This window comes from Colletotrichum scovillei (assembly GCF_011075155.1).
Source record: "Colletotrichum scovillei strain TJNH1 chromosome Unknown Contig00010, whole genome shotgun sequence".
In the NCBI taxonomy this organism is placed as follows: Eukaryota; Fungi; Ascomycota; class Sordariomycetes; order Glomerellales; family Glomerellaceae; genus Colletotrichum; species Colletotrichum scovillei.
This window is the reverse complement of record NW_023336268.1, coordinates 4806159-4821023: the sequence shown is the minus strand read 5'-3', so window position 1 is coordinate 4821023 and position 14865 is coordinate 4806159. Positions and strand designations below refer to the sequence as shown.

At 36.2% G+C, this 14865-nt stretch overlaps 2 protein-coding genes across 2 annotated transcripts; one reads left to right on the top strand and one right to left on the bottom strand.

The window, feature by feature from the left end:
- The first annotated feature begins 9985 nt into the window (after positions 1-9985).
- HER10_EVM0011156 (sucrose transporter) lies at positions 9986-12751 on the top strand. The gene is made up of 5 exons (XM_035480594.1): positions 9986-10683; positions 10743-10768; positions 10828-11139; positions 11201-11272; positions 11331-12751. Exons 1-5 carry the CDS (start codon positions 10217-10219, stop codon positions 12479-12481), a joined length of 2028 nt encoding a protein of 675 aa, XP_035328498.1. The 5' UTR covers positions 9986-10216; the 3' UTR covers positions 12482-12751.
- Positions 12752-12772: 21 nt separating this feature from the next.
- Positions 12773-14306, bottom strand: HER10_EVM0010243 (uncharacterized protein). Its single transcript, XM_035479709.1, has one exon. The coding sequence runs from the start codon at positions 13673-13675 to the stop codon at positions 13097-13099; it is 579 nt and encodes a 192-aa protein (XP_035328416.1). The 5' UTR covers positions 13676-14306; the 3' UTR covers positions 12773-13096.
- Positions 14307-14865: the final 559 nt, after the last annotated feature.

The following is a 14865-nucleotide window of genomic DNA, read 5'->3' as shown; positions in this document are numbered from 1 at the left end:
TGCCCACCGGCATCGCCGCAGGGTGTACGTGTCCTGGCTATCAAACCTTCTCCGTACATACGAATACGAGACCGTCGTCGTCGGTGGCACTTTGTCCAGGGACAGGTGGGTCGAACATCCAGGCTGCCGTTGAGACGTGAATTACCCAATATGGAAATTCTTGTGGTGTAAGCCGTAGTGTCTTCTGTCAGAGACTCCCAGTGAGACAGACCCCGTCATGTCTTGACTGGTAGCCCGGCGCGATGCCAATCTCCGCGACATGCGTTGACTTTCGCCCTTTTCGGCAATTCTCGACTGCTGATCAGGGTTGAAGGCCTGAGGATTGACAAAGACGATAATTTCTCGGTCACGCCCTGTAGCATGACTGAAGAATCTCGTAACGCATCTCATGGACCCCGCTGAGCTGTCAAATTACCAGAAACGGCAATGTTGGGTCTGAGGCACACGGCGAGTAACCTGCGGCGTGCAGCCACAACGGAGCAATCGCGGGAATTGTCGTAATGCTTTGAACCAGGGTTGACCAGTGGTGTGGTCCTATGCCTTATCCCATGACCCTCCCGAGTCCTTGCATTACCGAAAAAGGTGATTTTGGGTCAAGGATGAGGCGAGAGGAACGGGGAGGCGAGGCAGATGGCGAGGGAAGCCCTCGAGAATCGGCAATATGGGTGTGAGGCGTCCCATCGGGCAGTTAGAAATTTTCGATATCAACTATGATCGAGATCGGCAAGGCGCAAGGACACCATAAACGGCAATACTCTAAGTTAGTAACACTATTCCGACAAGAGAAAACCAGGCGTACTGTGCAAGGCGCGCTGTACTTGGAATGGGCAAAATAAGTGCAGGTAACGGGAACCAAGTACCTTAGTCGTCGAAGCAACGGGTCAAGCTGATGTAAGGAAAAGCCGTAGTTTATCGTGTTCTCGATGATCGCGAGCGGGACTTGACTGGATGTTGATGATGGGCGAGTGTCGTGGACTGTGGTTGTGGCTGAGGCCGGCGAAACAATTAAGTGGCGCAAACAGGCGTTGCGAGAAAAGATACAAAGGAAACTTCGAGATACATTGGCGCGTTGCGCGGGGCAGTCGCTCATTTATGGGCTGGCAAAAACGGCGAGGGATTGCGTGGCCGAGAATTACCCGATGTGGCAGGTGCCGAAAATGGCAGGTTGGGTCCGCCATTTCCGAAGGCAGGCAAGCCGTCTCTTTTTTTACGATTATAATACTATTTACTTAGTATTCGTAACCTTAACTTTTACTAATATACTTATTATAACTAGCTAGCTATAATAATTAAGTTCTATAATAATATAATTTTTTATATATAAACCCTTAAGCACTAGTTTAAAAAATAAAATATAAAAAACTAAATAATACTTTATTATATCTAGGAATCTTAATTTATAGTTAACGTTTAAGACTTTTTAAATAATTTCGAAAGGTTTAAGTTTTTTATAATTTAATTTATTATTTAGTTATTTTATTTTAATATTATAGCGAAAGAGGTAGGTATTATCTCCTCTTTTTTAAAGTTAGTTCTCTAATTTTTAATCTATTTATATTCTTTTTATATATTAGTATATAAACTCGAGATTTAAAAATATTTTTTTAAATTTCCTTAAGTTTTATTATACTTATTATTATTTTAATAGCTTATAATCTTTATTATACTTTTTATATACTATTAATTAGTATTTATAGTTTAGATAGAATAGGGATTTTCTTATACTTTTATTAACTATATTATTATATATAAATTAAGTTATTAATAATAATATTACCTAGTTATTTTAATTATAATTTATATAATAACAGAAATAAGTTTTTAAAATCTAATTAATTTTTTTATTTAACTATTAGTTTATAAATAAAAAGTTAATAGTTTATAATTTATACTAAGTTATAAAATTAAGGATTTTAAAACTTTAAAATAAATAGAGAGCTTCTATTAAAAATAATTTCTTTTAGTTTATTATAATTAGTAATAACGACTTTAAAAATATATATATTAACTCTTCTATATTACTAGCTTCTTTATAAAATATAAAATAAGCGAACTTAGTAAGTTAATTAATTATAATTAAAATATTCTTATATTATACGTTCGTAAATAGTTCTTTAGACTTTAGTAGTTTAATAATAAAGTCTTATAAAATTAATTATTATACTTCTATAAATAGTTATAATAGTTATAGCTCGTTATAAAGCTTATGCGGGCTATTTTTACTTTTTATAAGTTATATAATCCTTAATTATTTTTAATTTTAGTATATATAATAAATTTATTATAATATTAGTAAATCTATTTTTATATTTTAATAACTCAATAACTATATACGAATATATTATAAATTTTTATAATAAGCTTAGGGGTTATTTTTAATCGGGCTAGTATTAATCCTTTTAGTTATTATAAAAGCTTTATAATTAATATAAAGCTATTATCTTTTTTTAAAAATAACACGTTTCCTCAGGGATTATAATTTTATAATTAGGTTTTTATTAAGAGTATTTATTCTATTATTTTTAAACCTTTTTAATAAATAATTCGGAAATTATATTTAAATAGAATTCGCTCTATTTAACTTATTATTTATTTAAATTCTTATTTATTATAAAGTTTGTAAAGTTTTTATAATTTATATAAACTATAATTTTGTATTTAGTTCTAAATAATTATAGTTTTTATTTTTAGAATATTTTGATAATAATTATTAGTTTTTATTATAAATTTATTAATTTAGTTCTATTTTATAAAATATTTTAAAATAAAAATAATATAAATAAAGCTTTTTTTATTTATTTTATTATTTTAGAACTATTTTTATAGTAAAGTTTAAGGTATTAGTCTCGATTTTAAAGGGTTTTTAAGGGTCGGGATTATAATAATTAGTTTAGAAATAATTATATTCTTAACTTTAATAAAAGCTTTTTATACTTAAAGTCTTAAATAAATAGGGTATCTTTTATATTAAATTATTAAAAAGTTTAATAACGTTAATATAGTCCTTAAGAATTATTAATAAAAATTAATAAATTTTAAGAATCTTATATATCCTTAACGTTTTATAGTATAAGCTAGTCCCTAATTACTTCTATTTTTAATATTTATATATAGATTTATTTTAATATAATAATATATTTAAAGAAGTTTACTTTTATATATAGAATTTATATTTAGAGGGTTCAGTATATAACTTAGTATCTTAAAGTTTTAAAATATTATATAAATATATTTTTATATATTTTAAAGTTAAAAAGAAAATAAAAATATTATTAATATAAATAATAATAAAGATATTAACGAACTCTAGAGTACGTAATTAATTATTATTTAAAAGTTATTAGAGTATTAATAAGTTTGAAAAGTATAATAAGATACTTAAAGAGTCCTTTATAAGTTTAAAATACTATTTTTATTTATCTCTTTCTTTAATTCGTATTTAATTAAATACTTTTTAAAATTTATATTTTTAAAATTTATTATAATAAACTAGTTAGTTTTATAAAATAAATTTTTAAGCTTAGTAATAAGTAATAAAAGTAATAATTTTTTATAATTTTATTAAGTCTTTTATAATTAATAATAAGTTTTTTTTTTATTCTTTTTTAATATAAAGAATAGGGTAATATTATAAGAAATTTTAAAAATTAAATATATCTTTTCGTAAGCTTTTTATTAATATATTTATTAAAATAATTTTATTTTTCTTAGTTTATAAAATATATAGGAAGAACTTAGGCTATACTCCTTTTTAAGTTTAATTTCTATATCCTAACTATTATATTTTAATAATCCTATTTTTTAAGTTTTATAAATAATTTTAAATATATATAATACTTCTCGAGTATAATTTAGAATTGTTACGATCTTTAATCGTTATTATTATGTACGAACGCCCTATAACCTTTTATTATTTTAATAAAAGCTATATATTATATTTATTTTCGTTTTTAAGTATTATTATAAATCTATTTAAACCTTTTTTTTTAGGTTATTTAGTAACTAGATTTTTTATAAGACCTAGCTAGTAGTTTAATTTATTTATAAATTATATTTTTATAATTACGAGATTTTTAAGATAATGTTAAGGTTTTTAATTTTTATAATATCGTATTAAAATTATTTTTATTAATTATTAATATATATTAAGAATATATAGTCTCCTGATTAATATATTTAGTATTATAATTAACTTTTTCTTTTATTATTTATAATTAATATAGGTTATCTTTTATATTTATAATAAGTTGCTTATTTATTACTCTTAGTAATATAAAGCTTTTTATACGCTACTATTAATTATAATACGTAGTTTATATTTATATATTTTAAGTTTAATTTATAAATATATATTATTATACTATTTAGTTATATATAAGAACTTATTTTTAATTTTTACCTTTTATTATTCTTTTATAATTAGCTTTTTAGTTTTTTAAAATTTATTTTTTAATTATTCTTTTTATTTAATTTATTTTTCTTGTTCTCTCTAAGCTCGTAATTTAAGAATATAATAAATTTAATAATAATTATATTTATATTCGTTTCATTTTATATAATAACTATTTTAGTATTATATAAAAAAATATAAGTTAGGTTTAAAAGTTATTTGTTACGGCCAGCTAGTCGTAGTGAGTATGTTAGCAGAAGTTGAGGCTGCGATAACTAAGTAAACAGTGTCGTAGTCGTGGATAGCTTCCCTGAAGCTATGTCTGTAAATCGTAAGGTGGGTAAGGCTTCGGTGATCAATCGTAGTCTTGTCAGAAGGGGTTCTCAGTGAAGATAGCTGAAAGCGATCGTAAGATCTGATACTAAGTTGATTGCTGAAGAAGCTATGGAAGTCTGTCCTTGTGCCCGGCTCAAGTCCACACTATATACAAGTCTCGTTCCTGAACATATTCTTTGTCCGTATGTTTACCCAACGGTTCCCGTGTTCTGAACATACGGGTTCCGTATCGTGAAAGGACGGACCCCGTATCTCGAACGTACGGAGTTCCTTATCTCTTATCGTCACGTGACTTGTCCCATAGTTCTTCCGTCCCGAGAGGAGTCGCCCTGAGTTCGTGTTCCCGCATATATGGTGTGGTAGCCGCCGTAGGTCCTGTGGGGCAGGCCCTGGCCTTGTCATGCGTGTTGGGTCGTAACATTATTATATTAATTTTATTAAAATACGTAAGTATTTAGTTTAGTAATTAGTTATTAATATAAACGTCCTTAATAAATTAATTATTACGTTTTTATAAATAGAACTTATTATTTTTTTTAAATAAGAGATATTAAAAGTACTTATTATTAAAGCATTCTATTTAAAATAGTTTTTTATAAAATACGTTTTAGATATTAAATAAAGAACTATCTCCTTAATTAATAATATTATAAATACTTTTTAGGTCGTTCAGTTCTATAGAATTATATTATTTAATTATTTTTATATAAGTTAATATTTTTATATTATAATTTTTAAAATCTTTTTAAAATTAGCGTTATTTATATTAAAATAAAATTTATAATTAATCTCTATTTAAGTATATTATTAAGTAATATTATAAAATTCGTCCGAGTTATAAAGTAATTCTTTACTAAAAATAAGGTTATTAGGACTTATTTTAGGTTTATCCTTTTAAGCTAAAAATTTACTTTTTATTCTTAATTTCGAAATTAAAGTTAGGTTTTTAATTATTTTAATCTTATTTTTACGTTCTAAGTTTTTAAGTTACTTTTAATTTTATAAATAAGCTTCTTATTCTTATTATCTTATTATATTATATAAATAGATTTAATTAGAATTTTATTTAATTAAGGTTTTTATAAAAGATTATTTTTATTATTTTATCGAGCTATATAAATAAAATTACTTATAATTTTTTTATATTAGGTCCTTTTTTTAAATTTAACGAGTTATTTTTTATACTTATTTAGAGCTTTATATAATTCGTCCTTTAAAAAATAAAAGTATTATTTATAATAGGGTCCGTTTTATTTTTTTTTATATTTTAATAAATCTAAAAAATATAGCGACATATTTAATATTATTATCTTTAAGAATAAAAGGTTAATAAGTAAGTACTTTTTTCTTTAGTTATTTTAATTACTTTAGTTATAATAAAAATCTTCGTTCTTAGAAATAGCTTAGGTATTACCTATTTATTCTTTATTATTTTAATAAATAAAGTAGTCGTTATTATAATAAGCTATTTATAAAAGTTATTTATAAAAGACTTTTTATTAATAATATTAGCTCGTTTTTTAAAATAAGTTAATATTAAATACGTTTAGGTTATTAATAATCTCTAGCTATATATCTTAGTTTATTATAGTTATAGTATTTAAAGTCCTTTTTTAATAAGGTTATCTTTTTAGTAACGCTTAAGTCTATAAGTTCGTTATAATAATTAGTAATAGTAGTTATAAGTCTATACTTATGTCCGCTATTAAACTTAAGTTAGTTATTCTATATATTTTATTCTTTATATTTAAAGCGTTATTTATAAAGTCTATTATTAATCTTAACGGTTATATTAATATAATTATAAAATTTATTTAGTTAGTCCTAATAAAAAGTTCGTCCTTAACTTCTTCTCTTAAACTATAATAAAAACTATTATAAGTACTTTGCTACTCTAATTAAATTTAAAAATAATTTATTAAAATTCTAAAATATATTTACTAATTAACCTTTTTAAATAAGGTTCGTAAATCTTCGTTTTATAATTCGTTCTTTATTAAAGTTACTAAAGGTTTCTTTAAGTCTTTTCTTAAATTTATTATAGTTATTAAAAATTTTCTTAGTATTTACTTTTTATATTTTATACTCGTTTTTAAAATAATCTCTTATAAAGGGTTCGAACTATAATGTCCTTTTAAAAAGGATATTATATAGTAAACTTTATCTATTTTAGTAATAAAAGAAAATTTATAATAATATAAATAAGCCTTAGTTTAAGTAAAGAATCCTAGAGCGTATTTAAGGACTTATTATAAAGTTCTAGTTTAAAGTACTTAGCTCTAAGTACTAAAAGAGGTGGGGTACTAATAACTAAATATAAAATTACTTATTTTTATTTTTTAAGTTTAAGTATTATATTATATAGTTATTATATAATAAGCGTAGCTATTTAAGTAGGCCGCGCAGTGCTATTATTATTAATAATTAATATATTCGTATTATTTAATTAGTTTTTATAAAATAAACTTATTAAATAGGAGTAATTAAAGTATTATAGCTAGCTAGTTATAGTAAGTATATTAATAAAAATTAAGGTTATGAATATTAAGTAAATAGTATTATAATTATAAATAGCTTTTAAAACTATATTTATAAATTATAAAGGCTTTAATAATTAATTGTAGTCTTATTAAAAGGTTTTTAATAAAAATAACTAAAAATAATTATAAGATTTAATATTAAGTTAATTACTAAAGAAGCTATAAAAATTTATTTTTAAACTTAGTTTAAGTTTATATTATATATAAATCTTATTTTTAAATATATTTTTATAATATTACTATTTATAATTACTTAACTATTTATTAAACGGTTATTTATCTTATTTATATATAATTATTTATCCTATTTTTTATAAGCGTCCGTTTTTATTTTATTATATAATTATAGTTATGTAACTTATTTATAGTTTTTTTATTTTAAGAGGAGTTATCCTAAGTTTATACTCTTATATATATAGTATAGTAGCTATTATAAGTCCTGTAGGGTAGGCCCTGGCCTTATTATGCGTATTAAGTCGTAATAGCCTTCTTCTTATTACGATCCTCGTAATAGCCCTATTTATTATTAATATAATTTAGCCTTAATAATACTTAACTACGTATTATATACTAGTTTATTAAATACCTAGGGCCCTTATAAAATAAGGAGCCGTTATTATAATATTAATAAAAAAATAATATCATTATTAATAACCTAGCCTCTAATTAAAATAAAAACCTTTATTAATTTTAACTTATCTAAGTACGCTTTAAAATACTTAATATAAACGCTACTTATTTTAATATAACTAAAATAAATAATAAAAAGCCCGTTTTTAAAAAGTATAAAAGGAAAATAGAACGCTATTAAATAAGACATATTCAAAAATATAATAAAAATTAAAATTAATAATAAAACTATTTAAGTATAAGTAAGCTAGGGTAATAATATTAAACCTAGGAGCTATAAATAAGTTTATTAGGTTATTTATTATATTAAAGTTATTATAATTCGAGGACTTAAGAATATAAAAGAAGAGATCTACTTATTATTTAATAGCTTAACGGATCTCTTATATTTACCTCGAGGGTATTAAGGTTTTGTAAGGTATATTAGTACGTCGGGGCATCTGGTATTACGTTTAAGGATATTTACGGTACGTTAGTCACGCCTCTAGTATAACGCGGGCCAGAAGGTTTAAAAGCTATAGTAGCGTAGGAAGACAATAAACAGGAACACGAAGGTCTTTAACGAGATATGGCATGCCAGACGCATCAGATCATGCTAGGGCCTGCCTTAGTCGGTGCACATCGACCTTAGGTAGTTCCGATCTTAATAGTATTACCGTCGCAGGCCGTCTACTTACCTAGGTATTACGCTATATAATTAATAAGTGGCTAATAATATAGCTAGACGTCCTATAGGGGTACCTTTTTTATAAAAGCTTTGCGTATATTATAGGGTACTATTATACTTTTTAACTTAACGAAATACGTATATATTAGTATATACTATTAAAAGGAAACTATATATAGAGATATACTTATATAAGGTAAGCTTTTTTACGCACGTAGTGCATAAAATAAAATAAAACCAAATATTTATCAATACACTCAACCCATGTTATTATAAAGTATAGTATGGAATGCTTTGGTGATATCTATCTCTAAATTACCCATATATGCGCTTGGTTCTGTGTCGCTACTGAAGAAAAACCGAGAGTAACAGTAAGGTACAGAGTAGATATCCTAGCAAGTTCGGGCATTCTTTGTTCAAGTTGCTCTACTATGCACTTGCTGAGAGGCATAAATGGTGTCCAATTTGTATGGTTGAATTAGGTGGTCAAGAGATTTGGAGTAAGAAATATCCTTCCCTAATGCCTGGCCATGGCCGAGTCTCGATACTCCCAGAGAACATATCTGTACGGGCTTGTCTTGAAGGTTGAACCTGACTTCTTTAAATGGTCAGAGCTTCTAACACGAGAAACTCCCCGTGTAAGCTTCGACGTAGCTTCAACTTTCAAGCCATTTTGTCGGGCCAATTGCTTGGGAATTGGCAGACCATACTTTACCTTGAATGGAACCTGGGAGGAATTCTCACTGAACGAATTGGGGTGCAGGGCAATCGAAGTTACTTTTCATAGTTTCAAGCCCCATTGAATCAAAACTCTTGATACCGCAGGGTTTCTCGTTCCCATCACTTCTGGTGGTCTCCCTCGCGTTAGGTACAAGGTACTCCCTATCTCTATTTCTATTTCTGGACAGAACGATTGTACAACAAATGCTTACCTTACCCGAGGTGCCTACCATCCCTTCCATGTTCCATCAAGCCACGCATCCTCATTTACATGAGGGAAGCACAGCAAAGCAGGCTGAGAGCTTGCTTACCTGACGACCCTGACCATTGGTCTAACGTTTGCTTCCTCTCTTGTTCTTATGCACATCCTGGGGCTGTCTTGTCCCAGCGAGCCCCTATTGCTTAAGGTAGGCAATACCTACCTAATCATTACATTAAGGTATTTCAAGCTCCCGACTCTGCACAATTCGAAGTTGAACAGTAGGATGCGCAGCAGTCATTCATTCGCCCTGTCAATTTCGCATTGCATTCCGGTCGCCCTGCTTGCCCCCTGAGGTACCTCATCATTTCCCCCGTACGTACCGTACTCCGTTCCTTGGACCCTCGATACCTATACTTGCTCCGTGCTGGGCCCACCATAGCTCGACGCTACCACCACTCCTCTGTGCCTGCACATCTTGGACCTCCGTTGCATCCATCCCCAATCTGCCAGCAAAGTTAACTCCCGTTGGTCGATCTTCCTTTCACAACCACGGAATTGTGGGCATGACGCGCATCCGGTCCTGATATCCGCAGCGGCCGCGACGCCCGGATTACTTTAAATTCGGTTCTGGTCCACACCTCGAAAACCCCCCTGCCCATACGCAAGCCGCCCGCCCTGCCCTTGGCAGCGCAAGCAGCCTGCTGTACGGAGTGCTGCGCCGGCCCCTTCAAATGGCCCATACGTCGGCCTCAACGACTTCGTCGCACAACTCCTCATCCTTGCACCTTCACCTTTCCTCCTCGCTGTATGACCGCGACTACGACGACGATTACTCGGGCGGGAAATCAACCCCGATAAGGACACCCTCCAGATCTTCCAGCAGCAACATCGATGACGACAAGGGCGGCAACGAGCTAGATGACGGCGTCCACTTTCCCATTGCAATCCGCGAACCCCCAGAAGCGCACCGAGAAGGGGACACGAAGCTTTTCGGTCTTGGCAATTTTCCCCGACACCATACGGACACATTCAGGAGAGGCGAGAACGACGACGGTCACGACTACTCCGAAGACGACGACGCTTCCGTATTAGAGCAAGATCCCGCAGGGATGTCTAGCTGGGCGGGACAACCCTCCATTAGGGGGAGCTCAGAGGCCATGCGAATGGTGCTCTTGACCTTCAACACTCTTGGTATCACGTATGTCGCAAGCGACGATTGCCAATAGGTCTGCCATACTGACTAGGACCTAAACGCAGCTTCACATGGGGAATTGAGATGACTTGTACGTCACCGTCTGTCCCCTGTCACCAGTCTTTGCATACTAATCCACCCTGGCAACAGATTGTACACCATACCTATTGAATCTTGGCCTCACAAAGAGCAACACCTCGCTGGTATGGATCGCAGGGCCATTATCGGGGCTCGTAGTCCAACCCATTGTGGGAGCTATCGCGGACGAATCCAAGTCGAAATGGGGCAGGCGGCGACCATTCATCGTGATAGGGTCAATTATCGTCGCAATCAGCCTGCTGACCTTGGGATTCACAAAAGAAATTGTCGAAATGTTCGTATCGGACAAGGAGACTGCGCGGATCTTTACTATTATCCTCGCAGTGGTGGCCATCTACTTTGTGGATTTCGCCATCAATGCTGGTGCGTTGAATAAGGCCTGCATGCAAGTCTCTCGTTATCCCTGAAGCTGACCTCGGTACAGTAATGTCTTGCGCAAGAAGCTTGATCGTCGATACTCTTCCCATTGAAAAGCAACAGACCGGCGCCGCGTGGTGTAAGTGAAGCTTGCATCATCACCCCAGGTTGCATCCCGTCCGCTAATCCCCACAAAGCTAGTAGAATGTCCGCGATTGGACACATGCTGGGCTATGGAGCCGGTGCCATCGATCTGGTCGGCATATTTGGAAAGACAATGGGCGATTCGCAATTCAAGCAGCTCACACTCATCGCTACGTTCTTGATGCTCTTCTCTTCCGGAGTGACCTGCTGGGCTGTCACTGAGAGGGTCCTGGTGTCGACAAGACACGACCCCCGCAAAGCCACTGGGCGGTTCAAGGTCTTCCGCCAAATTTGGTCGACGCTGCTCCATCTTCCCCCTCGGATCCAGGCCATATGCTGGGCCCAGTTCTGGTCCTGGATCGGCTGGTTCCCGTTCTTGTTCTACAGCACCACCTGGGTTGGCGAGACGTACTTCCGTTACGATGCTCCAGCAGAGGGTAAAGATTCCAAAGATGCCCTTGGCGACATTGGCCGCATTGGCAGTTTGGCGCTGGTCATCTACTCGACTATCACCTTTATAGGCGCCTGGCTGCTGCCCATGGTCGTCAAATCGCCAGATGATGACAACTTTACGGCTCGCCCGCCCCAAGCCATTGCGCCATTCCTTGAACGATTCAACAAGAACAAGCCTGATCTCATGACCGCCTGGATATGCGGCCATCTCATGTTCGCCGCGGCCATGTTCCTGGCACCCTTTGCGCAGAGCTTCCGCTTCGCAACCTTCCTCGTAGCCTTCTGCGGCTTATCGTGGACGATCGCCATGTGGGCGCCGACGACCTTCCTCGGCGTAGAGGTAAACAAGCTTAGTGGCGCCCGTGAAGGAGCGAGCGGGACTGCAGCCTACCGTCGCCTCTCAAACGACTCCAACATCGAGCTGCCCACGCTCGGCCAGGACCAGCCACTCCATCTGGAACACGGGCCGGACGAGGGTGGCCAGCAGACGACGTCGTCTACGGGCGAGCTGTCGGGCATTTACTTTGGCATACTCAATATCTACACGACCCTGCCGCAGTTTATCGGAACTTTTATAAGCACCATTGTCTTCACCGTTCTAGAGCCGGGTAAAAGCCCCGAGCTGTCAGACGCACCCGAACACGAGCAGCACAACACCGACGGTCCCAACGCCATTGCGGTATGCCTCTTCATCGGTGCTATATGTGCGGTGGTGGCCGCGTTCGCCACGCGAAAGCTCAAGTATCTCTGAGTTCCAATGTACGAGTAGAAAAAGAGAAAACAGCACGGATTTCATTATTGTAGGGGCAAAGGCAGCGTAGGGGATATGGGATGGCGTTACGGGAAGGGGTAGAGAATAAGCTCTCTCGCATTAGATCATGTGTGGGATAAAGCGCATAGGGCTTTTGGCTTCATTTGAGTGATGTCGAAGAAATGGCACATCTCGAGGCTGCGGGTTTTGGCTGGATGTCAGGGATGTATGTTCCAATATGGCCTTCAATGAATACACTCAGTATCACGGATGAATGAGGCTAATACCAGTGGTGCCAATCGCTGTCTTCGTAAGTATGTGTACGTGGAGCTGCCCACCATGGAGCATGCTGCCAAAGCCCTATGTACAAGTCCGGTTCGGACAGTGGTAGCGCATGTATCGACGCTTGCTCACGGGTATCTCAAATTTCTCGTTGCGCGGATGCGTCCCGAACATCTGTCTCTCCATACAACTTTCCGTTACCCCTTCGTTCTCCTCCTCCTCCATGGTGGTAAAATATTCGAGTGGTGTGCATCGCTCGACGAGTGGTGTTGGTTAAGCGTGTCGTCGTCGTCATGTGTGTTCCGTACGTTGTCATCGCGCCCCGACGCTCATTCACTTGTCCTTCTCGTTCTCGTTCTCTGAAACCTTTTCCCACTCATCCTCGGTGCTCACACTCGACTGCGTGCCCCCGTTAGTGGCATCTTCAGCCCCGGACTCGGGTGTGGCGGAAACGGCGGTGCGACGCTTCAAGTCGGCCGCTTGCTGCTGCTCCGCGGCTGTCTCGACCTGGCTGCTACCGCCCACGACGCCCTTTCTCCCGCGAGCGCCACTCCTTACGCCGCCGACAACGGCGCCGCCCTCAACTTCGGTGTCGCTATCATCCGTTCCTTGGGTATTGGCCCCTGCCGCGCTGCCTCCTGCTGCTCCGCCAGCGGATGTATCGGTACCACGCGGTTTCTTGGCCTCTTTCTCTGCGTGTTCGGCCAGCTCGACGACGAACCAGTTGATAGCGTACCAGAGGCCCGCGCTGAGGAAGGAGAGGATGACGAAGTGGATGCTCCAGGTGGCGAGGAGGAGGACGCCGAGGAGGAGCTGGAGGGCGGCAAAGGTTGCGTTGGTCGCGCGGAGGAGAGTCGGTGTTGGGCCTGGGGTGAAGATTGACTCCCAGAGGTTGGTGACGAAGGCCGCCATGGTTGATGTGGGAGGAGGGGCTTCGGTGTCTATGTTAATGTATGGCGTTTGCGGAGGCACAGGTTCGCCGTCGGCCGATCAAATGTAGTTCTCGTGTCGTTCGATCGTTGCGTTCGATCGTTGCGTTCGATTTCGCGGAGCTGGTGCGCGGCTTGACAATGTGAATACTGGCCGCTGTATTGTTTGCAGTAGTTGTAGTAGTTGGGCGTGATGTTTCTCTGTGGAGTATTTCGCTTTTGGGTAGGGAGCTTCGGAGGAGTGGAGTCCGGCTTGTTCTAGCTTATGAGAGCTACTTCGGAAAGGTGACCAGGGTAGGATATTCTGTTTCTCTTAAAAACGTAAGACGACGCTCGCGACGACTTTTTATCTGGCGATGATGCTGTTGTTTCGTTTGGATTGCAGTCAGACGGCAGAGTCAAGGCGGTAAGAGCGCAGAATAAATAGCGTTTCTGGGTCGAGCAACAATTGGGTTGAGGGAGGGGGCAGGAAAGAGAGGGGTCCCTTCCGGTTGCTGAGGAAGGTCAGGGAAGGTGGAAGGTTACCTTATAGGTGAGGTAAGGTAGGTAGGGGCAGGTACCATTTGACAGCACGCGCGGGTTGTGGCGGGGGTTGGGAGAAGGAGGGGAGAGGGGGGGGAAAGGGTCGAGATAATGTACCTTTTCTTTTTTGACCAACAGCAAGCCAGAGGAGACACGGTATTATCTCTATCTTCCTTTTCTACGGTATCTCTCTCTCTCGGAGGGTGGATGCAACGTGGTCACTCGATGTTTGTAGAATCAGAACAGGTGGCACAATAGAGAGCAAGAGGTGACCGTGGCCTCGCGATAGTTGACTCCAACGTGTAGGGATGTTTACGGGGCTGGCTGTGGTTGTCGAGAGAAAGGGTCATAGGGTTGCCTATTAGGCAGACAGACAGGCAGGTTCCGTCTCTCTAGGTGGTCACGGATTGCCCAAGCCAAAGACGACGACAAATACCGTCAAGCAACACGGAGGGACCGGTCACAGCACGCGGCCCTTCGGAACACGCTTCTTTGGCTGTTTCTGTGCAACAGGAATGGAGCGGCGGGAGGCCGGAATGACCCCTCCATGGCTCGGGAAACGTCACCGTCGCGTTCTTTTTTCCTGGGGTCGTGGGGTCGTGACCTCTCTAACGCAAAGCTTCTACTGAGCCGAGGCGAGGCGAAGGGGAC